This window comes from Bombina bombina, chromosome 9, assembly GCF_027579735.1.
Source record: "Bombina bombina isolate aBomBom1 chromosome 9, aBomBom1.pri, whole genome shotgun sequence".
NCBI classification, from domain to species: domain Eukaryota; kingdom Metazoa; phylum Chordata; class Amphibia; order Anura; family Bombinatoridae; genus Bombina; species Bombina bombina.
The window spans coordinates 235,334,941-235,359,922 of record NC_069507.1 but is presented as its reverse complement, the minus strand read 5'-3'; the positions used below and the strand labels follow the sequence as shown (position 1 = coordinate 235,359,922).

Sequence of the window (24,982 nt, the reverse complement as noted above, 5' to 3'; positions counted from 1 at the left end):
GTTCTCTGGTCCCCAACAACAAGGTGGAATTTCTGTGTACGATAATAGATTTCATATCCATGAAGAGATTTTTGACAGATCAGAGACGTTCCAAGATTGCGTCCAACTGTCTTGCCCTTTGGACTTCCTCAAGGACATCTGTGGCCAGGTGTATGGAGGTGATTGGGCTCATGGTATCCAGCATAGATGTCTTTCCTTTCGCCAGGTTCCATCTCAGACCTCTTCAGTTATGCATGTTGAGACACGGCAGTCACTCAGATCTATCCGAACAGATATCTCTGGACATCCGAACGAGCGAATCCCTCTCTTGGTGTATCCATTCTGGACAACTGTCCCAGGGGACATCCTTCCTGTAACCATCCTGGGAGATTGTGACCACGGACGCAAGTCCATCAGGATGGGGAGCTATTTGGGGTGCAAGAAGGGCAAAGGGCAGGTGGACTCCAGTGGAGTCGAGTCTTCCTATAAATATTCTGGAACTCCGTGCGATATTTAGCGCACTGAGGGATTGGGGTGGGGATGTCATCGCCTCCATGGAGGTTACCCTGTCGCAGAGATCTGCTGGTTTAGGGTCCATTTCTACACCAAAATCTTGATTCTCTGATGCTGACTGCGTAGGGATTGAACGCCTATTAGCCAAGAGAGGATTTTCGGAGAGAGTAATTGATACTCTCATTCAGGCCAGGAAGCCGGTCACTCGGCGCAACTATCATAAAGTGTGGAGGACCTACTTGTCCTGGTGTGAGGAACGTGGGTACTCCTGGCACAAGGTTAGGGTTACCAGTATTCTGGCCTTTCTCCATGATGGACTTGATAAGGAGGGTCTTGCTGCCAGTTCCTTAAAGGGTCAGATTTCGACCTTATCTGTACTGCTGCACAAGAAGCTTGCGGAGCTTTCTGACATTCAGTCCTTTGTTCAGGCTCTGTCTAGGATCAGACCTGTCTTTCAAAATTCTGCTCCTCCTTGGAGCTTAAATTTGTTGCTTAAGATTTTGCAGAGTGCTCCGTTTGAGCCTATGCATGTGCTTGACATTAGACTTCTTTTCTGTTGGCTATTGCATCGGCTCGCAGAGTTTCTGAGTTAGCGGCAATGTGAGCCTCCTTACCTGTTTTTTCACGTTGATTAGGCTGTTCTACGCACTGGATTGGGTTCTCTTCCCAAGGTTGTGTCGAATTGTAACATCAATCAGTAAATAGTAGTTCTTTCCTTGTGTCCTAATCCTCCTCCTTCAAAGGAAAGGTTGCTTCATAATTTGGATGTGGTTCGGGCCTTGATGTTTTATCTTCAGGCCACAAAGGATTTCATACAGACTTAGTCTTTATTTGTTGTGTATTCGGGGAAGCGCAGGGGCAGAAGGCCTCTTCCACTTCACTGTCTTTTTGGTTGAGGAACATTATCCATCTGGCCTATGAAACAGCGGGACATAAGCCTCCTCAGAGGATTGCGGCTCACTCAACAAGGGCTGTGGCCTCTTCTTGGGCCTTTAAGAATGAGGCGTCTATGGAGCAGATTTGTAAGGTGGCGACTTAGTCTTCCGTACATACTTTTGCAAAGTTTTACAAATTTGATGTTTTTGCTTCGGCGGAAGCAGCTTTTCAGAGAAATGTTCTGCAGGCTGTGGTACCCTCAGTATAGGGTCCACCCCCTTTTACCCTCCTGTTTTTGTTCATTCAGCATCCTCTAGAGCTTGAGTATTTGTTCCCACAAGTAATGAATGAAGCATTGGACTCTCCTCCTATTAAGATGGAAAACATAAATTATGCTTACCTGATAATTTCGTTTCCATCTGTGGGAGGAGAGTCCACTGCTCCCGCTCATTTTTCCGGTGGGCAGACCTAAATTTAATTGTATTCTTCTGACACCGTTTATACCCTGATATTTCTCCTACTGTTGTTCCCTCAGCAAAATGACTGGGGGATCAGGGGAGTGGGGGAGGTATTTATTATTATTATTATTATTATACTTTATTTATTAAGCGCCAACATATTCCGCAGCACTGTCCATGGATACAATTCATTTAAATAAAACAATACAAGACTTGTAAGATACAGGACAAAATTTACAAACACATACAGGAGGGATTGAGGGCCCTATTCCCGTGGGAACTTACAATCTAGAAGGGGTAGGAGGTTGGGAAACAGGAGGTGAGGACTGCAGGATTGAGAAGGATGTTAATACAGAGTTAGATGAGGGAAATATTAGGTAAGTGAAATTAATTTATTATTGAGTTGGGTGGTAGGCTTCCCTGAACAGAAAAGTCTTCAGGGAGCATTTAAAGGAAGAAAGATTAGGGCAAAGCCTGACAGCACGAGGGAGAGTGTTCCAGAGGGTAGGTGCTGCACGACAGAAGTCCTGCAGTCTAGCATGAGAGGAGGTGATAGTTGCGGATGCAAGGAGCAGGTCATTGTTGGATCTTAGTGGACGGGCTGGAGTATACTTGTGTATTAGAGAGGATAGGTAGAGGGGAGCGGCGTTGGTGAGAGTTTTGTATGTAAGGGTTAGAATTTTGGCTGGGTATCTTTGCCTCCTCCTGGTGGCCAGATTCTTAATTCCCACAAGTAATGAATGAAGCAGTGGACTCTCTTCCCACAGATGGAAATGAAATTATGAGTTAAGCATAATTTGTTTTTATGTGGCGAAGGGAATCCCTCCTCCCCTCCCACACCACCCATGGCAGCGCTGAAAGCAGATGCAAACAGTGACACAGATCAGCACTGCCTTACCATATGAAGACAGATGTCTTCTGCCTCTGGCTGCTGTCTTACCGGTCAAAGCTGACAGCCGGGACCACAGCATGAGGTAGAAGATTGGACGTAGATACTACATCAACAGGGTATGCTGAGCTTTATATGCTTAAGGGGTTAATAAATACATATTTCCTACTGTCAACTGTATGTATTTCATAATGTAAATGTAATGTTTTTTATGGATGTAAAATTAAAATTCAGTACAAATTATGTGATGCAATCCCTTAATTTATATAGACATACTGTGCACAATATATTGATTACATTTTATTCCTTTTTCAGTGGACAACCAGTGGTATAGAGTCAGTGTTTTGGAGTATGTGTCTAAGGAATCTGTGTTGATTGGATATATAGATTTTGGTAATCTGGAAGTCCTTCCTGTTTCCAAACTACGTCCAATGCTACCAAGTATGGAGTCTCTCCCTATACAAGCCATAAAGTGTTCTTTAGCAGGTTTGTAGCCTTGTAATCTCTAAATGTAGACTTCATACAAGTAGATAGTAACACACTTTTATATTGTCATTTGTAAATACTAACTTCTGTATATCTGTAGGTGTGAATCCGGTCTTAGATACATGGACCATGGAAGCCACTACTTTGTTTAAGTCACTTGTTATGAACAAAATTCTCACGGTTAGCGTTGTGAATAAGAATACGGAGTCTGCGTTGGTAGACCTACGTGATGTGTCTGTAGAACCAGAGCTAGTCATCTCCAGATGCCTTGTTGAATCAAAGGTGGCCAGTCCAAGAGAGGCTACAGAAAATAAATGTTGCAGAGAAGAGGAAAGTTCCACAAAAGCTGATGGTATGCTGTCTACATAATCTTAAGCTTGCATTTTTCATGTAACCAATGGCTGAACGCAAGAGATTCTCTGTGAATATAAGCAACATCATTGTTGCTTCATTTCCTATATCTGTTTGTCTATTTTTTGCAAATTATAAGTTATGCAAAGATTTTCATTTTGCTCTATGTTCTTCTGACCACAAAAATAGAAAACACATTTTAAATCCGTAATTGTTTTAGGCAATCTAATAATTTTAAAACAAGGGAAGTATGAGTGTGAATGCAGGGTTTTATAATAATAAAATAATATTTTATCATAAGGACCTATATAATGGTCAGCCCACGCATTCTACTGACCACCTAGCTAACATTTAAAGAAATACTTAATCCACATTTTTTCTTTGTCTCAGATAGAGCATGCAATTTTAAGCAACTTTCAAATTGACTCCTATTTATTTCTCCAACATTGGTGTGTCCGGTCCACGGCGTCATCCATTACTTGTGGGAAATATTCTCCCCCACAGGGAAAGGCAAGGAGAGCACACAGCAAGAGCTGTCCATATAGCTCCCCCTCTGGCTCCGCCCCCCAGTCATTCTCCTTGCCGCTCTGAACAAGTAGCATCTCCACGGGGATGGTGAGGAGTTTGTGGTGTTAGTTGTAGTTTTTTATTCTTCTATCAAGAGTTTGTTATTTTAAAATAGTGCTGGCTTGTACTATTTACTCTACAACAGAAAAGTGATGAAGATTTCTGTTTAAGAGGGCTATGATTTTAGCACAAGTAACTAAAATCCATTACTGTTACCTCGCAGGACTGTTGAAACCAGAGAACTTCAGTTGGGGGTAACAGTTTGCAGACTCATCTGCTTTAGGTATGACTAGTCTCCTTCTAACAACACAGGCTAATGCTAGATGAGTCATTTTTCCCCTCAGGGAAAACGGTAAGCCATTTTTCTTTCACCTCAGTAAAAAAGATAACAGGCTTCCCCTTTTTGATTTTTATGCTGGTAGACACTGTTAGGGGCCAAATCGATTGGTTTTTATTACAATATGATGGCAATTGAAATGTTTTATAAGCTCATTTACACTTGGGGACGTTTTTTATTGATCTGGCTTGCTTTAGACACCTAAATCTAGTCAGGAAGGCCCCTTCACTCTAGTGTACTGAGGAAGGAGGCCTCATTTTAGCACTTCAGCTATGCAGTAGATTTTAAGGCAGTGCATGCAGTCTTATGTGAGAGGGTCCTGTGGCTCAGAAAGTGACTCCAGAAGGCTTATTTCTGTGGATGGTTGACCCCTAAGGAAGGTAAAAAGCTACAGCATGCTGTAGCTGGGATTGTGGTGTATAAAAACGGTTAAATCCAACATTTAGCTCCGGTTTGCTTGTTTTAAGAGCTAGAGTCTCCATATTTGCTGTGCAATACTTTCTAAGCATTAAGACACTGGGGCCCAAATTTCAGAAAAATCGGATATTGCCTTCATAGTTTTTTGAACATTCAGAAATAAAGTGTGTCATTTTATTATTTAAAGAGACAGTAACGTTTTTGTTTAAAATCATTTTTATTGCATTGTTTGCCTGCCTAAATCTGTTTAACATGTCTGTACCATCAGATAACCTATGTTCTGTGTGTGTAGAGACAAATGTGGTTCCCCCTTCGAGTGTTTGTGATAATTGTGCCATAGCGTCCAAACAAAATGAGGACAGCTCTGTTACATTTCATAATGTTGCCCAAGATGATTTATCTTATGAAGGTAGTGGGGATAGTTCTACATCCTCTCCTTCTGTGTCTACACCAGCTTGGCCCGCGCAGGCGACACCTAGCACGCCAGTGCTTATTTCTATGCAACAATTAACAGCAGTAGTGGATAATTCTATAGCAAATCTTTTATCCAAACTGCCAGCATTTCAGAGAAAGCGTGATTGTTCAGTTTTAAATACAGATAAAAGGGATGAACAATCAGACGCTGACGATGCTTTATCTATTTTACCCTCACATCAATCAGAATTGGCTGTGAGGGAAGGGCTGTCTGAGGGTGAAATTTCAGACTCAGGAAAAATTTCTCAACAGGCAGAACCTGATATAGTAGCATTTAAGTTTAAGCTAGAACATCTCCGCGCTTTGCTAAACAAGGTATTAGCTACTCTGGATGACTGTGATTCTATGGTAGTACCAGAGAAGTTGTGCAAATTGGACAAATTTTTAGAGGTCCCAGTGCACGACGACGCCTTTCCAATACCCAAAAGGGTAGCGAACATAGTGGAAAAGGAGTGGGTGAAGCCAGGTGTACCCTTTGCCCCACCTCCTATATTTAAGAAAATGTTTCCCATAGTAGACCCTAGAAGGGACGCATGGCAGATGGTCCCGAAGGTTGAGGGAGCTGTTTCAACACTAGCGAAGCGCACCACTATTCCTATAGAGGACAGCTGCGCTTTCAAAGATCCTATGGATAAAAAATTGGAAGGATTGCTTAAAAAGATTTTTGTTCAGCAAGGGTTCATCCTTCAACCAGCTACGTGTGTTATTACTGTCACTTCAGCGGCGTCCTTTTGGTTCGAGGAACTAGAAAGGTCGCTCCAGAAAGAGACTTCCTATGAAGAAGTCATGGACAGAATTCACGCATTAAAATTAGCTAATTCCTTTATATTGGATGCCGCCTTTCAAATAACGAAATTGGCGGCGAAAAACTCAGGTTTTGCTATAGTAGCGCGGAGGGCGCTTTGGCTAAAATCCTGGTCGGCAGATGTGTCGTCCAAGACTAAGTTACTTAATATTCCTTTCAAGGGTAAGACCCTTTTTGGGCCGGAATTGAAGGAAATTATTTCAGACATCACTGGGGGTAAGGGCAATGCCCTCCCACAGGATAGGCCTTTTAAGGCTAAGAACAAGTCTAATTTTCGTTCCTTTCGCAATTTCAGGAACGGACCGGCTAATAACTCCACTGCCACTAGACAAGAAGGTAACGCGGCCCAGCCCAAACCCGCTTGGAAGCCCATGCAAGGCTGGAACAAGGGTAAACAGACCAAGAAACCTGCTGCTGCTACCAAGACAGCATGAAGGGGTAGCCCCCGATCCGGGACCGGATCTGGTAGGGGGCAGACTATCTCTCTTCGCTCAGACTTGGGCAAGAGATGTTCCGGATCCCTGGGCACTAGAGAGAGTCTCCAAGGGATACCTGCTAGAGTTCAAGGGACTTCCTCCAAGGGGAAGGTTCCACCTGTCTCGCTTATCTTCAGACCAGATAAAGAAACAGGCATTCTTACATTATGTAAGAGACCTATCAAAGATGGGAGTGATAAACCCAGTCCCCTCCGGGGAACAAGGTCTAGGTTTTTACTCAAACCTGTTTGTGGTTCCCAAAAAAGAGGGAACTTTCAGGCCAATTCTGGATTTAAAGATATTAAACAAGTTCCTCAGAGTTCCATCCTTCAAAATGGAAACCATTCGGACAATCTTGCCGACAATCCAGCAGGGTCAATATTTGACTTCCGTGGATCTAAAGGATGCGTATCTGCATATCCCAATCCACAAAACTCATCAGTTCCTGAGGTTCGCCTTTCTGGACAAACATTACCAGTTTGTGGCTCTTCCATTCGGTTTAGCCACCGCTCCCAGAATTTTCAAAAAGGTGCTAGGGTCCCTTCTAGCGGTCCTAAGGCCGAGGGGCATCGCTATAGCACCTTATCTAGACGACATCCTAATCCAAGCGTCGTCTCTTTCCAAAGCAAGGGCCCACACAGACATTGTGTTGGCTTTTCTCAGATTAGCGCTGCGGAATCTGTTTAGCGCTGCGGAATCTGTTTAGCGCTGCGGAATCTGTTGGCGCTCTACAAATAACCGATAATAATAAAAAATAATAATCTCACGGGTGGAAGGTGAACATAGAAAATAGTTCACTGTCACCGTCCACAAGGGTTCCTTTTCTGGGAACAATAATAGATTCTGTGGAAATGAAGATCTTCCTGACAGAAGTCAGAAAGATAAAGCTTTTAAACGCTTGTCGAGTTCTTCATTCTATTCCTCAACCCTCCATAGCTCAGTGCATGGAAGTAATAGGACTAATGGTCGCAGCAATGGACGTGGTTCCTTTTGCTCGAATTCATCTAGGACCATTACAGCTGTGCATGCTCAATCAGTGGAATGGGGACTATACAGACTTGTCTCCCCAAATTCAATTAGACCAGGTAACCAGGGACTCACTTCTCTGGTGGTTGACCCAGGATCACCTGTCTCAGGGAATGAGTTTCCGCAGACCGGAGTGGGTCATCGTCACGACCGACGCCAGCCTCTTGGGGTGGGGCGTGGTCTGGGACTCCCTGAAAGCTCAGGGCCTATGGTCTCGGGAAGAGTCGCTTCTCCCGATAAACATTTTGGAACTAAGAGCAATATTCAATGCGCTCCTGGCTTGGCCTCAGCTAGCGGAAGCCAGGTTCATAAGATTTCAGTCGGACAACATAACGACTGTTGCGTACATCAATCATCAGGGGGGAACAAAGAGTTCCCTAGCGATGAAGGAAGTAACCAAGATCATCCAATGGGCAGAGAATCACTCCTGCCATCTATCCGCTATTCACATCCCAGGAGTAGACAACTGGGAGGCGGACTATTTGAGTCGTCAGACTTTCCATCCGGGGGAGTGGGAACTCCACCCGGAGGTCTTTGCTCAGTTAACCCAATTATGGGGCATTCCAGACATGGATCTAATGGCGTCCCGTCAGAACTTCAAGATTCCTTGCTACGGGTCCAGATCCAGGGATCCCAAGGCGACTCTAGTGGATGCATTAGTGGCGCCTTGGTCGTTCAACCTAGCGTATGTGTTTCCACCGTTTCCTCTCCTTCCCAGGCTCATAGCCAGGATCAAACAGGAGAAGGCCTTGGTGATTCTGATAGCTCCTGCGTGGCCACGCAGGACTTGGTATGCAGACCTGGTGAATATGTCATCGGCTCCACCATGGAAGCTACCTTTGAGACAGGACCTTCTAGTACAAGGTCCATTCGAACATCCAAATCTAGTTTCTCTGCAGCTGACTGCTTGGAAATTGAACGTTTGATTTTATCAAAGCGTGGGTTCTCGAATTCTGTGATAGATACTCTGGTCCAAGCCAGAAAACCTGTGACTAGAAAGATTTACCATAAAATATGGAAAAAATATATCTGCTGGTGTGAATCCAAGGGATTCTCCTGGAGTAAGATTAAAATTCCAAAGATTCTCTCCTTTCTCCAAGAAGGTTTGGATAAAGGGTTGTCAGCTAGTTCTCTAAAAGGACAGATTTCCGCTTTATCTGTCTTGTTACACAAACGATTGGCAGCTGTGCCAGATGTACAATCTTTTGTTCAGGCTTTGGTTAGAATCAAGCCTGTTTTCAGACCCATGACTCCTCCTTGGAGACTAAATTTAGTTCTTTCATTTCTTCAAGGGGTTGCGTTTGAACCTTTACATTCCATAGATATCTTGGAAAGTTCTGTTTTTGGTTGCTATTTCTTCTGCTAGAAGAGTTTCTGAATTATCTGCTTTGCAATGTAATCCACCCTATCTGGTTTTCCATTAAGATAAGGTTGTTTTGCGTACTAAGCCTGGTTTTCTTCCAAAAGTGGTTTCCAACAAGAATATTAACCAGGAAATAGTTGTTCCTTCTCTGTGTCCGAATCCAGTTTCAAAGAAGGAACGTTTATTACACAATTTAGATGTTGTTCGTGCTTTAAAGTTCTACTTAGAAGCAACAAAAGATTTTAGACAAACCTCATCTTTGTCGTTTACTCTGGTAAGAGGAGAGGTCAAAAAGCTACTGCTACCTCTCTCTCTTTCTGGCTGAAAAGCATTATTCGATTGGCTTATGAGACTGCCGGACGGTAACCTCCTTACCGAATCACAGCTCACTCTACTAGGGCTGTGGCTTCCACATGGGCCTACAAGAACGAGGCTTCTGTTGATCAGATATGTAAGGCAGCGACTTGGTCCTCTCTGCACACTTTTGCCAAATTCTACAAATTTGATACTTATGCTTCTTCGGAGGCTATTTTTGGGAGAAAGGGTTTGCAAGCCGTGGTGCCTTCCATTTAGGTAACCTGATTTGCTCCCTCCCCTCATCCGTGTCCTAAAGCTTTGGTATTGGTTCCCACAAGTAATGGATGACGCCGTGGACCGGACACACCAATGTTGGAGAAAACAGAATTTATGCTTACCTGATAAATTACTTTCTCCAACGTTGTGTCCGGTCCACGGCCCGCCCTGGTTTTCTAATCAGGTTGAAAAAATTTTTTCTTTATACACTACAGTCACCACGGCACCCTATAGTTTCTCCTTTTTCTCCTAACCGTCGGTCGAATGACTGGGGGGCGGTGCCAGAGGGGGAGCTATATGAACAGCTCTTGCTGTGTGCTCTCCTTGCCTTTCCCTGTGGGGGAGAATATTTCCCACAAGTAATGGATGACGCCGTGGACCGGACACACCGTTGGAGAAAGAAATTTATCAGGTAAGCATAAATTCTGTTTTTACTTTGTTCTCTTGGTATCTTTATATGAAAAAGCAGGAATGAAATCTTTGAAGCCAGCCCATTTTTGCTTCAGCACCCTGGATAGCGTTAGGTGATTGGTGTCTACATTTAGCCATCCAATATGCAAGCGCAACCCAGGTGCTGAACCTAAAATGAGCCGGCTCCAAAGCTTTCATTCCTGCTTTTTCAAATAGATACCAAGAGAACAAATAAAAATGAATAGGAACAAATTAGAAAGTTGCTTAAAATTGCATGGTCTATCAAAATCCTGAACGAAAAAATGTGGGTTTAGTATCCCTTTAAGCCAATTTTCAGCTACAATTGGAAAATATTACTTGTTTTCAATGTTTGTTTCATATATTATCATTATATCAATATATATTAAATTATGCAATTAACCTGTGCTTTGGATAGCTGAAGTAATTTATAAATAAATGAAAAGTATATGTTGTTGCAAAGTATTTCCCTGCACTTACCCGGCTACTTCACAATGACACTCAACTGGCAACATTTTCTGTATGCAAGATATTTGAAAAGTAAGAACGAAAATAATTTGTTTTAAATATAGTGATTTCTATATTAAAAAATGAAATTAATAGATAAAAAAACAAATATTTATATTTGTTTCCTAAGATATGGTGAGTCCACGGCATCCTCAATTACTGTTGGGAATATCACTCCTTGCCAAGAGGAGGAGGCAAAGAGCATCACAGCCAAGCTGTTAAGTATTACTCCCCTTCCCACAAACCAGTCATTTTCTTTGCCTTTGGTGCATGGAGCAGGTGTAGTTTTGGTGTCTGAAGAAGATTTAATTTATTTTACTTCAATAAAGAGTTTATTATTTTGAAAGCCAGAGTAGGTTTGCTCTGACCTTTACTTTCAAGATGGGTTTAACCGTACCCCACGTTAGTCCCTTCAGTAGTGCTGTGGTGGCTTTTAAGCAGGAACTTGTGGAATGGGCCTCACTTTGTTTTCCTAACCTGTTGCTGCCCCTTTGTAGAAAGCCAGAGTAGGTTTACTCTGTTCTTTCTTTTTTCCACAGTTCTCTGTGAGGAGTGGCTTCCTCTCATGCCGGGTGAGCTGTCTTACTGCCGGACAGCTAGAGGTGCAGGTAAGTGCCATATTTTATCTTTTAAGAGAGTTTCTGGCACTAAAGGGTTAATTTCTAGCTGCACAAACATATGGGGACAACAATCCTGAGCTCAGGGTTTTATTGTCAATGTGCAGGCTCTTGGTCTGTGACAAGAGAGGGGAATTTAGTGTGTTAAGTTTTATTCCCATTGGTGGCTCAGGGGTTATTTGTTATATGGGGAGTGTAATTCCTCATTACATACTTAGACCAGTTGCGAGGGTCAGACCGCGCTGATTTGTCTTTTTCGCTTATGGCCGCTTTGCTCCGCCCTGTCAATCAACAGATGTTCTGTTTGTGAAGCGGTTCTCTTTTTCACACGCTTCTGGGCTGTGGCGCATCTGTGAGATCACGTGTTTTGTTGGCAGAGAACGGAGCGGCTTGTATTGGTACTAGCGCTAAGCAGTGCGACTCCGTTGGTCTAAAGAGGCAGGTTGGAGCCTCGGCTATACGCTGAGGGTGTAGAGGGCTTGATGTATTAGGGTCGTTTACTTGTAATGTTAATTTGACAAAACACTTTTCTATTCTTTCACTAAATTGAAGAAGGGTTTCTGATTTTAGTGTTACACCTCCTGATTTGATTTAGGACTACACAGTATCCCTGGGGAACGCCTTTCTTAAAGGGGCAGTGTTTAATTGAAATTTTTTTATAAAAAAAAATTTGTGGTTCAATATGGATCAGGAAATTTACTCTATAGCTCAATGCAAGCTTTGCTTAAATAGCCAGGTTGAACCTCTCTGCCTTTCTGTTACTCCTGCATAGAGAGGACTCATAAAGATAGTATTTTTGCATCTGAGCCACCACTCTCTCAGGATGATGCTGTTCAGGCAATGCCGCAGCAGTCTCCTCCATAGTTTGAAGCCTTAACAGCGTCACAGGCAGTGCCCTGCGGTTCCACTGAATCTCCGGGAGGAGTTTATTTTGAAGCAGAGTTTGCTGCCCAAGTATCTTCTGCAGTATCTGCGGCATTGGTTGCTAATCCCATGCTACAGAGAAAATTCAAGATGAAATTAAGAGATTCAGATAGAAGGGTTTCTGAGGCTACACAGGTTTTTTTCTCATAAGTCTGATGAGGAAGATACGTTGGTAGCCTCTGAGGGTGAAATCTTAGATTCAGACAGTGTAATTCCCTCATCTGATGCTGAAGTTGTATCCTTCAGATTTAAGCTTGAACACCTGTGTGTCTTGTTAAAGGAGGTTTTGGCTACGTTGGACGACTTTGATACTCCTCTGAAATCTAGTAAACTTAATAAGTACTTTGATGTTCCTTCCTCTGTGGAGGTGTTTCCTGTTCCAGGCCGTGCTACGGAAATTATAGCATAGGAATGGTAGAGACCCGGGATCCCTTTTTTTACAGTTTCCGTTTTTTTGTTTTTTTTTAAAGTTTAAGGAGTAGTGGCAAACGGTGCCCAAAGTGGAAGGCTAAGAGAACTACTATTCCTATTGAGGATAGCTGCTCCTTTAAAGATCCAATGGACATAAAGCTGGAGGCTTATTTAAAAAGGATGTATGTCCATCAAGGTCTCCAATGGCAACCTGCGGTGTGTATTGCTGCTGTGATAAGTGCGGCAGCGTATTGTTCGATGCATTGTCTGAGTCCCCTCAGGTAGAGTCTCCCTTGGAAGAGTAATTTAAGGCAGGTAATTTAAGTTGGGAGCCAAAATATCTGGTGTCGCTGTTTTAGCGAGGAGAGCATTATAGCTGAAATCTTGGTCAGCGGATGTTTCATTTAAGTCCAAGCTTTTGGCAATTCCTTACAAGGGTAACACCTTGTTTGGTCCTGGTCTGGCAGAAATTATTTCCCATATTACGGGTTGTAAAGGTTTTTTTCCTCCTACAAGATAAGAAGAATAGACCGAAAGGACGTCAGAGTAATTTTTGTTCCTTTCGTTATTTCAGAGGTAAGTCTTCTCCCTCTTCTAAGCAGGAACAGTCCAAGCCTTCTGGAAACCCAATCAGTCTTGGAACAAGGGGAAGCAATCAAAGAAACCCAATACTGAATCTAAATCAGCATGAAGGGGTTGCCCCGATCCGGGATCTTATCAAGTGGGGGGGGGGGGCAGACTTTCTCGGTTCTCTCAGGCCTGGATACGAGACGTCCCAGACCATTGGGCAGTGGACATAGTATCCCAAGGTTACAGGTTAGATTTCAAGACCTTCCCTCTCAGGGGCAGATTCCACCTCTCAAGATTATCTGCAGTTCAGATAAAATGAGAGGCGTTCTTGAAATGTGTACAGGATCTTTTCTCCCTGGGAGTGATTGTTCCAGTACAGGAACAGGGTCTAAGTTTCTATTCAAATCGGTTTGTGGTTCCCAAAAAGAAGGAACTTTCTGACCTATTCTAGATCTAAAGTGTCTAAACAAGTTTCTCAGAGTACTGTCCTTCAAGTTGGAAACTATACGTTATCTTTAGTGCAAGAAGGTCAGTTCATGACGACTATAGACCTGAAGGATGCATACCTTCATGTTCCCATTCACAGGGATCATCACAGATTTCTGAGATCTGCCTTTCTGAACACTCTGTTTGTGGCTCTTCCATTTGGCCTTGCCACAGTTCTCAGAATTTTCTCAACGGTTATGGGGGATCTCTTGGCAGTTATTCGGTCTTGGGAAATTGCTGTGGCGCCCTATCTGGATGACATTCTGGTTAAGGCACCATTTTTTCAACAAGCAAAATCTAACACAAGAGTTGGATTTTTTACGTTTTTACGAATCTGGAAATGAGTTTCCTTGTTCCAGCCACAAGGGTAGTTTTCTTAGGAACCATAATAGATTCCCTATCAATGAAAATATTTCTGACGAAGGCCAGAAAAGCTAAGATTCTTTCTGCTTGCCTCTCTCTACATTCTACTGTTCTGCCATCAGTGGCTCAATGTATGGAGGTAATTGGTCTGATGGTAGCTACCATGGACATCATTCCCTTTGCTCAATTCCATTTGAGAGCTCTGCAATTGTGCATGCTCGGGCAATGGAACGGGGACTATGCAGATCTGTCTCAGAGGATAGATCTAGATCAGTCTACAAGAGATTCTCTTCTGTGGTGGCTTTCTCAGGGGAATCTGTCTCAGGGCACATGCTTCCGGAGACGTTCCTGGGTGATTGTGACCACGGACGCCAGCCTGCTGGGCTTGGGAGCAGTCTGGGACTTGTGAAAGGCACAGGGACCTCTGGACTTGGGAGGAGTCTGCTCTCCCCATAAACATCTTTGAGTTGAGAGCGATCTTCAACGCTCTGATGGCTTTGCCTCAGTTGTCCTTAGCCCGGTTTATCAGGTTCCAGTCTGACAACATAACCTCAGTGGCTTACATAAACCACCAAGGAGGAACTCAGAGTTCCTAAGCTATGAAAGAGGTTGCTCGGATTATTCAGTGGGCGTTGGCTCACAATTGCTGTCTATCTGCCATCCACGTTCCAGGAGTGGACAACTGGGAAGCGGATTTTCTGAGCAGACAGACTTTTCATCCCGGGAGTGGGAGCTCCAACCGGAGGTGTTCTCCAGTTTGACCCTCAGATGGGGGATGCCGGAGCTGGATTGGATGGCTTCTCGGCAGAATGCCAAGCTCCCGAGGTACGGTTGGAGGTCAAGGGATCTTCAGGCCGCTCTAATAGATGCTCTGGCAGTGCCTTGGGAGATCAGGCTAGCACACCTGTTTTCTTGGTTTGCTCTCTTTCCACTAGTCATTGCTCGTATCAAGCAGGAGAGGGCAACAGTGATTCTAATAGCTCCTGTGTGGCCTTGCAGGATTTGGTATGCAGATCTAGTGGAAATGTCGTCCCTTTCATGTTGGAGACTGCCTTTGAGGGAGGACCTTCTACTTTAGGGTCCCTTCCTTCATCCAAATCTTGTTTCTCTGAAGCTGACTGCTTGGAGATTGCACGCTTAGTTTTGTCTAAGCGTGTGTTCTCTGAGTCGGTCATTGAGACCATGATCCTGGCTTGAAGCCTGTAATTAGGAAGATTTACCATAAGATATGGCGTAAATATCTTTATTGGTGTGAATCTAAGGGCTACTCTTGGAGTAGGGTCAGGTTTCCTAAGATTTTCTTTTCTCCAGGAAGTTCTGGAGAAGGGTTTGTCGGTCAGTACCCTGAAGGGTCAGATTTCTGCCCTATCTATTTTGCTGCAGAAGCGTCTGGCGGATGTGTCAGATGTGTAATCCTTTTTTCAGGCCTTGGTCAGAATTAGGTCCATGGCTCCTCCTTGGAGCCTTAACCTTGTTCTTAGAGTTTTGCAGCAGGCTCCATTTGAGCCTATGCATTCAATAGACATTAAGTTGTTGTCTTGGAAGGTTTTGTTTCTTATTGCTATTTCTTCTGCTCAGAGAGTCTTGGAACTCTCGGCTTTGCAGTGTGATCTGCCTTACCTTATATTTCATGCTGATAAGGCTGTTCTTTGTACTGTTTGGTTTTCTTCCTAAAGTAGTTTCAGATACACATTTTAATCAGTAAATTGTTGTTCCTTCTCTATGTCCTAATCCTTCCTCTCATAAGGAACGTTTGTTGCACAATCTGGATGTTGTGAGTACTCTAAAATTCTACCTTCAGGCAACTATGGATTTTCGTTAGTCTTCTGCCCTGTTTGTTTATTTCTCTGGGAAACGTAAAGGTCAGAAAGCTACTGCTACGTCTTTCTCTCTGGTTGAGAAGTATAATCAGTTTGGCTTACGACACTGTCAAACAGCAGCCTCCTGAGAGAATTACAGCTCATTCCACTAGGGCTGTCTCCTCTTCTTGGGCTTTCAAAAATGAAGCTTCTGTGGAACAGATTTGCAAGGCCCGCAACCTGGTCTTCTAAACATACTTTTTCTACATTTTATACTTTTGCCTCTGCTGAGATTTCTTTTGGGAAAAGGTTCTTCAAGCGGTGGTGCCTTCTTTTTAGGTCTACCTGTCTTGTCCCTCCCTAGTCCTCTCTGTACTCTAGCTTGGGTATTGGTTCCCAACAGTAATTGAGGACGCCGTAGACTCACCATATCTTAGGAAAGAAAACAAAATGTATGCTTACCTGATACATTTCTTTCTTTCCGGATATGCTGAGTCCATGGTCCCACCCTTTTGTTTTCTGACCAACATCAGTCACCTCTACACCTTGTGTTACTCCTTTTTTCTCCATTTACCTTTGGTCGAATGACTGGGGGTTGTGGGAAGGGGAGTGATACTTAAAGGGCCATAATACCCAAATGTTTAAACACTTGAGTGATGCAGCATAGCTGTAAAAAGCTGACTAGAAAATATCACCTGAACATCTCTATGTAAAAAGAATGTTATTTTACCTCAAAAGTTTCTCAGTAGCCACATCCCATTGTAAAGGACTGCTAAGCAGCAAATCAGTATGTCTGTCCTGGGACAGCCGAAGGGATGAGCCTCATGCACTCTCATGTTATTTCCCTATTCAGTGTAAGGAAGTTTACAAGGAAATTTCATGAGTTAAGTCAAATCTCATGATATCACATTAAAAGAGTTCATGACCTCAGCACTGCTGATGCTGATTGGCTGCTGTTCATTTCTTCATATATTTTTTTTTTTACCAGCAGCTGGGCTGCAGCTGAGTATAACTTTTTACACAGAACTTACTCTGCTGAGCTGAGGAAAATGTGAGGTAAAATATCTTCCTTTTCTTTCATGTAATTAGCAAGAGTCCATGAGCTAGTGACGTATGGGATATACATTCCTACCAGGAGGGGCAAAGTTTCCCAAACCTCAAAATGCCTATAAATACACCCCTCACCACACCCACAAATCAGTTTTTACAAACTTTGCCTCCTGTGGAGGTGGTGAAGTAAGTTTGTGCTAGATTCTACGTTGATATGCGCTCCGCAGCAGGTTGGAGCCCGGTTTTCCTCTCAGCGTGCAGTGAATGTCAGAGGGATGTGAAGAGAGTATTGCCTATTTGATTTCAATGATCTCCTTCTACGGGGTCTATTTCATAGGTTCTCTGTTATCGGTCGTAGAGATTCATCTCTTACCTCCCTTTTCAGATCGAAGATATACTCTTATATATACCATTACCTCTACTGATTCTCGTTTCAGTACTGGTTTGGCTTTCTACTACATGTAGATGAGTGTCCTGGGGTAAGTAAGTCTTATTTTTGTGACACTCTAAGCTATGGTTGGGCACTTTTATATAAAAGTTCTAAATATTTGTGTTTAAACATTTATTTGCCTTTATTCAGGATGTTCAATATTCCTTATTTCAGACAGTCAGTTTCATTATTTGGGATAATGCATTTGAATAATCAATTTTTTTCTTACCTTAAAATTTGACTTTTTTCCCTGTGGGCTGTTAGGCTCGCGGGGGCTGAAAATGCTTCATTTTATTGTGTCATTTTTGGCGCGGACTTTTTTGGTGCAAAAAAATCTTTGTTTTTTTCCGGCGTCGTTCTTGTCACCGGAAGTTGCGTCATTTTTTGACGTTTTTGCGCCAAAAGTGTCGGCGTTACCGGATGTGGCATCATTTTTGGCGCTAAAAGCATTTAGGCGCCAAATAATGTGGGCGTCTTTTTTTTTTTTTTGGCGCTAAAAAATATGGGCGTCATTATTGTCTCCACATTATTTAAGTCTCTTTGTTTATTTGCTTCTGATTGCTAGAAGCTTGTTCACTGGCATTTTTTCCCATTCCTGAAACTGTCATTTAAGGAATTTGATCAATTTTGCTTTATATGTTGTTTTTTCTATTACATATTGCAAGATGTCTCAGATTGACCCTGAATCAGAAGATACTTCTGGAAAATCGCTGCCTGATGTTGGATCTACCAAAGTTAAGTGTATTTGCTGTAAACTTGTGGTATCTGTTCCTCCAGCTGTTGTTTGTAATGAATGTCATGACAAACTTGTTAATGCAGATAATATTTCCTTTAGTAATGTTACATTACCTGTTGTTGTTCCATCAACATCTAATACTCGGAGTGTTCCTGTTAACATAAGAGATTTTGTTTCTAAATCCATTAAGAAGGCTATGTCTGTTATTCCTCCTTCTAGTAAGCGTAAAAGGTCTTTTAAAACTTCTCATTTTTCAGATGAATTTTTAAATGAACATCATCATTCTGATTCTGATAATGTTTCCTCTGGTTCAGAGGATTCAGTTTCAGAGGTTGATGCTGATAAATCTTCATATTTATTCAAAATGGAATTTATTCGTTCTTTACTTAAAGAAGTCTTAATTGCATTAGAGATAGAGGACTCTGGTCCTCTTGATACTAAATCTAAACGTTTAAATAAGGTTTTTAAATCTCCTGTAGTTATTCCAGAAGTTTTTCCTGTCCCTGATGCTATTTCTGAAGTAATTTCCAGGGAATGGAATAATTTGGGTAATTCTTTCACTCCTTCTAAACATTTTAAGCAATTATATCCTGTGCCATCTGACAGATTAGAGTTTTGGGACAAAATCCCTAAGGTTGATGGGGCTATCTCGACTCTTGCTAAATGTACTACTATTCCTACGGCAGATAGTACTTCCTTTAAGGATCCTTTAGATAGGAAAATTGAATCCTTTCTAAGAAAAGCTTATTTATGTTCAGGTAATCTTCTTAGACCTGCTATATCTTTAGCGGATGTTGCTGCAGCTTCAACTTTTTGGTTGGAAGCTTTAGCGCAACAAGTAACCGATCATATTTCTCATAGCATTGTTAATCTTCTTCAACATGCTAATAATTTTAATTGTGATGCCATCTTTGATATCATTAGGGTTGATGTCAGGTATATGTCTCTAGCTATGTTAGCTAGAAGAGCTTTATGGCTTAAAACTTGGAATGCTGATATGTCTTCTAAGTCAACTTTGCTTTCCCTTTCTTTCCAGGGTAATAAATTATTTGGTTCACAGTTGGATTCTATTATTTCAACTGTTACTGGGGGGAAAGGAACTTTTTTACCACAGGATAAAAAATCTAAATGTAAATTTAGGTCTACTAATCGTTTTCGTTCCTTTCGTCACAATAAGGAACAAAAGCCTGATCCTTCCCCTACAGGAGCAGTATCAGTTTGGAAACCATCTCCAGTCTGGAATAAATCCAAGCCTTTTAGAAAGCCAAAGCCAGCTCCCAAGTCAACATGAAGGTGCGGCCCTCTTTCCAGCTCAGCTGGTAGGGGGCAGATTACGATTTTTCAAAGAAATTTGGATCAATTCGATTCACAATCTTTGGATTCAGAACATTGTTTCACAAGGGTACAGAATAGGCTTCAAGTTAAGGCCTCCTGCAAGAAGATTTTTTCTTTCCCGTGTCCCAGTAAATCCAGTGAAGGCTCAAGCATTTCTGAAATGTGTTTCAGATCTAGAGTTGGCTGGAGTAATTATGCCAGTTCCAGTTCTGGAACAGGGGCTGGGGTTTTACTCAAATCTTTTCATTGTACCAAAGAAGGAGAATTCCTTCAGACCAGTTCTGGATTTAAAAATATTGAATCATTATGTAAGGATACCAACATTCAAAATGGTAACTATAAGGACTATTCTGCCTTTTGTGCAGCAAGGGCATTATATGTCCACAATAGATTTACAGGATGCATATCTGCATATTCCGATTCATCCAGATCACTATCAGTTTCTGAGATTCTCTTTCCTAGACAAGCATTACCAGTTTGTGGCTCTGCCGTTTGGCCTAGCAACAGCTCCAATGATTTTTACAAAGGTTCTCGGTGCACTTCTCTCTGTAATCAGAGAACAGGGTATTGTGGTATTTCCTTATTTGGACGATATCTTGGTACTTGCTCAGTCTTCACATTTAGCAGAATTTCATACAAATCGACTTGTATTGTTTCTTCGAGAACATGGTTGGAGGATCAATTTACCAAAAAGTTAATTGATTCCTCAGACAAGGGTAACCTTTTTAGGTTTCCAGATAGATTCAGTGTCCATGTCTCTGACAGACAAGAGACGTCTAAAATTGGTTTCAGCTTGTCGAAACCTTCAGTCTCAATCGTTCCCTTCGGTAGCCTTATGCATGGAAATTCTAGGTCTTATGACTGCTGCATCGGACGCGATCCCCTTTGCTCGTTTTCACATGCGACCTCTTCAGCTCTGTATGCTGAACCAGTGGTGCAGGGATTATACAAAGATATCTCAATTAATATCTTTAAAACCGATTGTACGACACTCTCTGACGTGGTGGACAGACCACCATCGTTTAGTTCAGGGGGCTTCTTTTGTTCTTCCGACCTGGACTGTGATTTCAACAGATGCCAGTCTGACAGGTTGGGGAGCTGTTTGGGGGTCTCTGACAGCACAAGGGGTTTGGGATTCTCAGGAGGTGAGATTACCAATCAACATTTTGGAACTCCGTGCAATTTTCAGAGCTCTTCAGTCATGGCCTCTTCTAAAGAGAGAGTCGTTCATTTGTTTTCAGACGGACAATGTCACAACCGTGGCATATGTCAATCATCAAGGAGGGACTCACAGTCCTCTGGCTATGAAAGAAGTATCTCAAATACTGGTATGGGCGGAATCCAGCTCCTGTCTAATTTCTGCGGTTCATATCCCAGGTATAGACAATTGGGAAGCGGATTATCTCAGTCGCCAAACGTTACATCCGGGCGAATGGTCTCTTCACCCAGAGGTATTTCTTCAGATTGTTCAAATGTGGGGACTTCCAGAAATAGATCTGATGGCTTCTCATCTAAACAAGAAGCTTCCCAGGTATCTGTCCAGATCCAGGGATCCTCAAGCGGAGGCAGTGGATGCATTGTCACTTCCTTGGAAGTATCATCCTGCCTATATCTTTCCGCCTCTAGTTCTTCCAAGAGTGATTTCCAAGATTCTAAAGGAGTGCTCGTTTGTTCTGCTGGTGGCTCCAGCATGGCCTCACAGGTTTTGGTATGCGGATCTTGTCCGGATGGCCACTTGCCAACCGTGGACTCTTCCGTTAAGACCAGACCTTCTATCGCAAGGTCCTTTTTCCATCAGGATCTCAAATCCTTAAATTTGAAAGTATGGAGATTGAACGCTTGATTCTCAGTCATAGAGGTTTCTCTGACTCTGTGATTAATACTATGTTACAGGCTCGTAAAACTGTATCTAGGAAGATATATTATCGAGTCTGGAAGATTTACATTTCTTGGTGTTTTTCTCATCATTTTTCTCATCATTCTTTTAGAATTCCTAGAATTTTACAGTTTCTTCAGGATGGTTTGGATAAAGGTTTGTCTGCAAGTTCCTTGAAAGGACAAATCTCTGCTCTTTCTGTTCTTTTTCACAGAAAGATTTCTAGTCTTCCTGATATTCATTGTTTTGTACAAGCTTTTGCTCGTATAAATCCTGTTAAGTCAATTTCTCCTCCTTGGAGTTTGAATTTGGTTCTGGGGGCTCTTCAAGCTCCTCCGTTTGAACCTATGCATTCGCTGGACATTAAATTACTTTCTTGGAAAGTTTTGTTTCTTTTGGCCATCTCTTCTGCTAGAAGAGTTTCTGAATTATCTGCTCTTTCTTGTGAGTCTCCTTTTCTGATTTTTCATCAGGATAAGGCGGTGTTGCGAACTTCTTTTAAATTTTTACCTAAGGTTGGGAATTCTAACAACATTAGTAGAGAAATTGTGGTTCCTTCATTGTGTCCTAATCCTAAGAATTCTAAGGAAAAGTCGTTGCATTCTTTGGATGTAGTTAGAGCTTTGAAATATTATGTTGAAGCTACTAAGGATTTCCGAAAGACTTCTAGTCTATTTGTTATCTTTTCCGGTTCTAGGAAAGGTCAGAAGGCTTCTGCCATTTCTTTGGCATCTTGGTTAAAATCTTTGATTCATCATGCTTATGTCGAGTCGGGTAAAACTCCGCCTCAAAGGATTACAGCTCATTCTACTAGGTCAGTTTCTACTTCCTGGGCGTTTAGGAATGAAGCTTCAGTTGATCAGATTTGCAAAGCAGCCACTTGGTCTTCTTTGCATACTTTTACTAAATTCTACCATTTTGATGTGTTTTCTTCTTCTGAAGCAGTTTTTGGTAGAAAAGTACTTCAGGCAGCTGTTTCAGTTTGATTCTTCTGCTTATAATTTTAGTTTTTTTCATTATAAGATTTAAACTTTATTTTGGATGTGGATTTTTTTCAGCGGAATTGGCTGTCTTTATTTTATCCCTCCCTCTCTAGTGACTCTTGCGTGGAAGATCCACATCTTGGGTAGTCATTATCCCATACGTCACTAGCTCATGGACTCTTGCTAATTACATGAAAGAAAACATAATTTATGTAAGAACTTACCTGATAAATTCATTTCTTTCATATTAGAAAGAGTCCATGAGGCCCACCCTTTTTTGTGGTGGTTATGATTTTTTTGTATAAAGCACAATTATTCCAATTCCTTATTTTTTATGCTTTCGCACTTTTTTCTTATCACCACACTTCTTGGCTATACGTTAAACTGATTTGTGGGTGTGGTGAGGGGTGTATTTATAGGCATTTTGAGGTTTGGGAAACTTTGCCCCTCCTAGTAGGAATGTATATCCCATACGTCACTAGCTCATGGACTCTTGCTAATATGAAAGAAATGAATTTATCAGGTAAGTTCTTACATAAATTATGTTTTTTACATAGAGATGCCCATGTGATATTTTCCTGTCAGCTTTTTACAGTTCTACTGCATCAGTTTCAAGTGATTTAGCATATAAGTATTATGTCTCTTTAACGGCTTGGCTGTGGTGCTCTTTGCCGCCTCCTGCTGGCCAGGAGTGATATTCCCAATGGTAATTGAGGACGCCGTGGACTCACCAAATCAGGAAATAAATTTATCAGGTAAGCATACATTTTGTTTTTAATTTTATTTTATTTTTTCCAGATAAAGATTCTTTTCCTTTAAAATGGGTTGAGCTTCCAGTTGGTCGTGCTGTTGATGTTACAATATGCATGCTGTGTAGTCCTGGAGAATTTTACTGTCAGCGCTGCACAGAAGCAGGTGACTTGCATACAAGAAATACACCAAAATAAAGGCTCATTTGATATTGTAACTCTGCTAGTAACGGCCATAAACTTTGCCTTTTTTTTTTTTAAATGATGTTTGATGATGCTGTAATCACCGTGATGTTTGATTTTAAGTTAGGTAGTGGGGAGGACCAATATCAAGAATGCTTACATTTGCATAAGGCTATCTTGAGGTTTAAATCAGCTTGTGCTATACATAGAAATATGGGCAATGTAGGTAGGCTCACTAGTTCTTATAGACTGTAATGTTTTTTCACAAGGATCCTTGATAAATCTGGCTCCCTTTAGAGAGGTCTCCTCTAAGGACTTCATAAGTAAGTTATTAATTAGCTATTAATACATTTGGATAACCTGTTTTTGATATTTCAGTGGCTGATGGCTACAATTTCATTATTTTCTGGCCAAAGACATTTCAGCTGGTGATGATTCCTAGCACAAGTGTATGAACCTATCTTTAAGTGTGGGTTTCTCTTTTTCTTTAGTTTTCATATTGTCGAGATAATTATCCATTTTATTAAGAGTAATGTTTGCAAATTATATTTGTTTTAAAAGTTTAGGATTGTCAGTGCTCTGTTTTTTATTCCTCCCTAAATCTTACTAAAAGTCTTAAAGTAAACCCTGAGTCCATGACGCTACTGTTCAGGTTAAATGTAGAGCTGCATAATACTTTACATATTTCCCCAACAGAGGTTTGGGTATGTTGGACTGGTTTAATCAATTGCTCTGCTCTCTCTTAATCTCCTGGTAGAATAATATTGTTTCATAAGTTTACGGGAAAGTATTACTCACTGCTTCTGGCCATTTTTTCCCCGCACACAATCATTTCTCACAATAGAGAATATCATCGGATTGAATATGCTTATATGACTTTTAGACTGTGAAAAGTATTTTCTTTTCTATGACATGGAGTGCCCACAACGTGATTCCAATTACTAGTGGGGTATTCAACTCCTGGCTAGCAGGAGGAGAAAAAGAATACCCCAGCATAGCTGTTAAAGGAACATTAAACACAAACATTTTCTTTCATGATTCAGATAGAGAACACCATTTTTAAAAAGTTTCAAATTTACTTCTATTATCAAATTTGTTTCATTCTTATGTTATTCTTTGTTGAAGAGATACCTAGGTAGGCAGTGTGCACATGCCTGAAGCACTACATGACAGGAAATAGTGCTGCCATCTAGTGCTCCTGCTAATGTAATTACATTGTTGCAAAACTGCTGCTATATAGTGCTGCAGACACATGCACACTCTTGAGCTTACATTTCTGCTTTTTAACAAAGAATAGCAAGTAAACGAAGAAACATTGATAATAGAAGTAAATTAGAAAGTTGTTTAAAATGTTATGACCCTTTAAGTATAACTACCTTACCCATAACCCCCAGCCACTCTCTTTGCCTATGTCTATGGAGATTGTGCGAAGTTGGTGTCTGAAGAATTGAATAGTTTTCTTCTACTAGATACGAGTCCACGGATTCATCCTTTACTTGTTGGATATTCTCCTCCTGCTAACAGGAAGTGGCAAAGAGCACCACAGCAGAGCTGTCTATATAGCTCCTCCCTTGACTCCACCCCCCAGTCATTCTCTTTGCCTACACTAAGTGATAGGAAGGATAAAGTGAAAGAGGTGATAAAAACAGAATTTATGTTTACCTGATAAATTACTTTCTCCAACGGTGTGTCCGGTCCACGGCGTCATCCTTACTTGTGGGATATTCTCCTCCCCAACAGGAAATGGCAAAGAGCCCAGCAAAGCTGGTCACATGATCCCTCCTAGGCTCCGCCTTCCCCAGTCATTCGACCGACGTAAAGGAGGAATATTTGCATAGGAGAAATCATATGATACCGTGGTGACTGTAGTTAAAGAAAATAAATTATCAGACCTGATTAAAAAACCAGGGCGGGCCGTGGACCGGACACACCGTTGGAGAAAGT

The 24,982-nt window shown here is 41.8% G+C and overlaps 1 protein-coding gene across 1 annotated transcript in view; it reads left to right on the top strand.

Annotated features, from left to right (window-relative positions):
• Positions 1-24,982, top strand: part of TDRD1 (tudor domain containing 1) — an 881,429-nt gene that overhangs the window by 493,850 nt on the left and 362,597 nt on the right. The window contains exons 11-13 of the mRNA XM_053692993.1: positions 3,031-3,201; positions 3,302-3,553; positions 22,905-23,021. Of these exons, the coding sequence (XP_053548968.1) occupies positions 3,031-3,201; positions 3,302-3,553; positions 22,905-23,021 (540 nt within the window). The remainder of the gene's footprint in view (positions 1-3,030; positions 3,202-3,301; positions 3,554-22,904; positions 23,022-24,982) is intronic.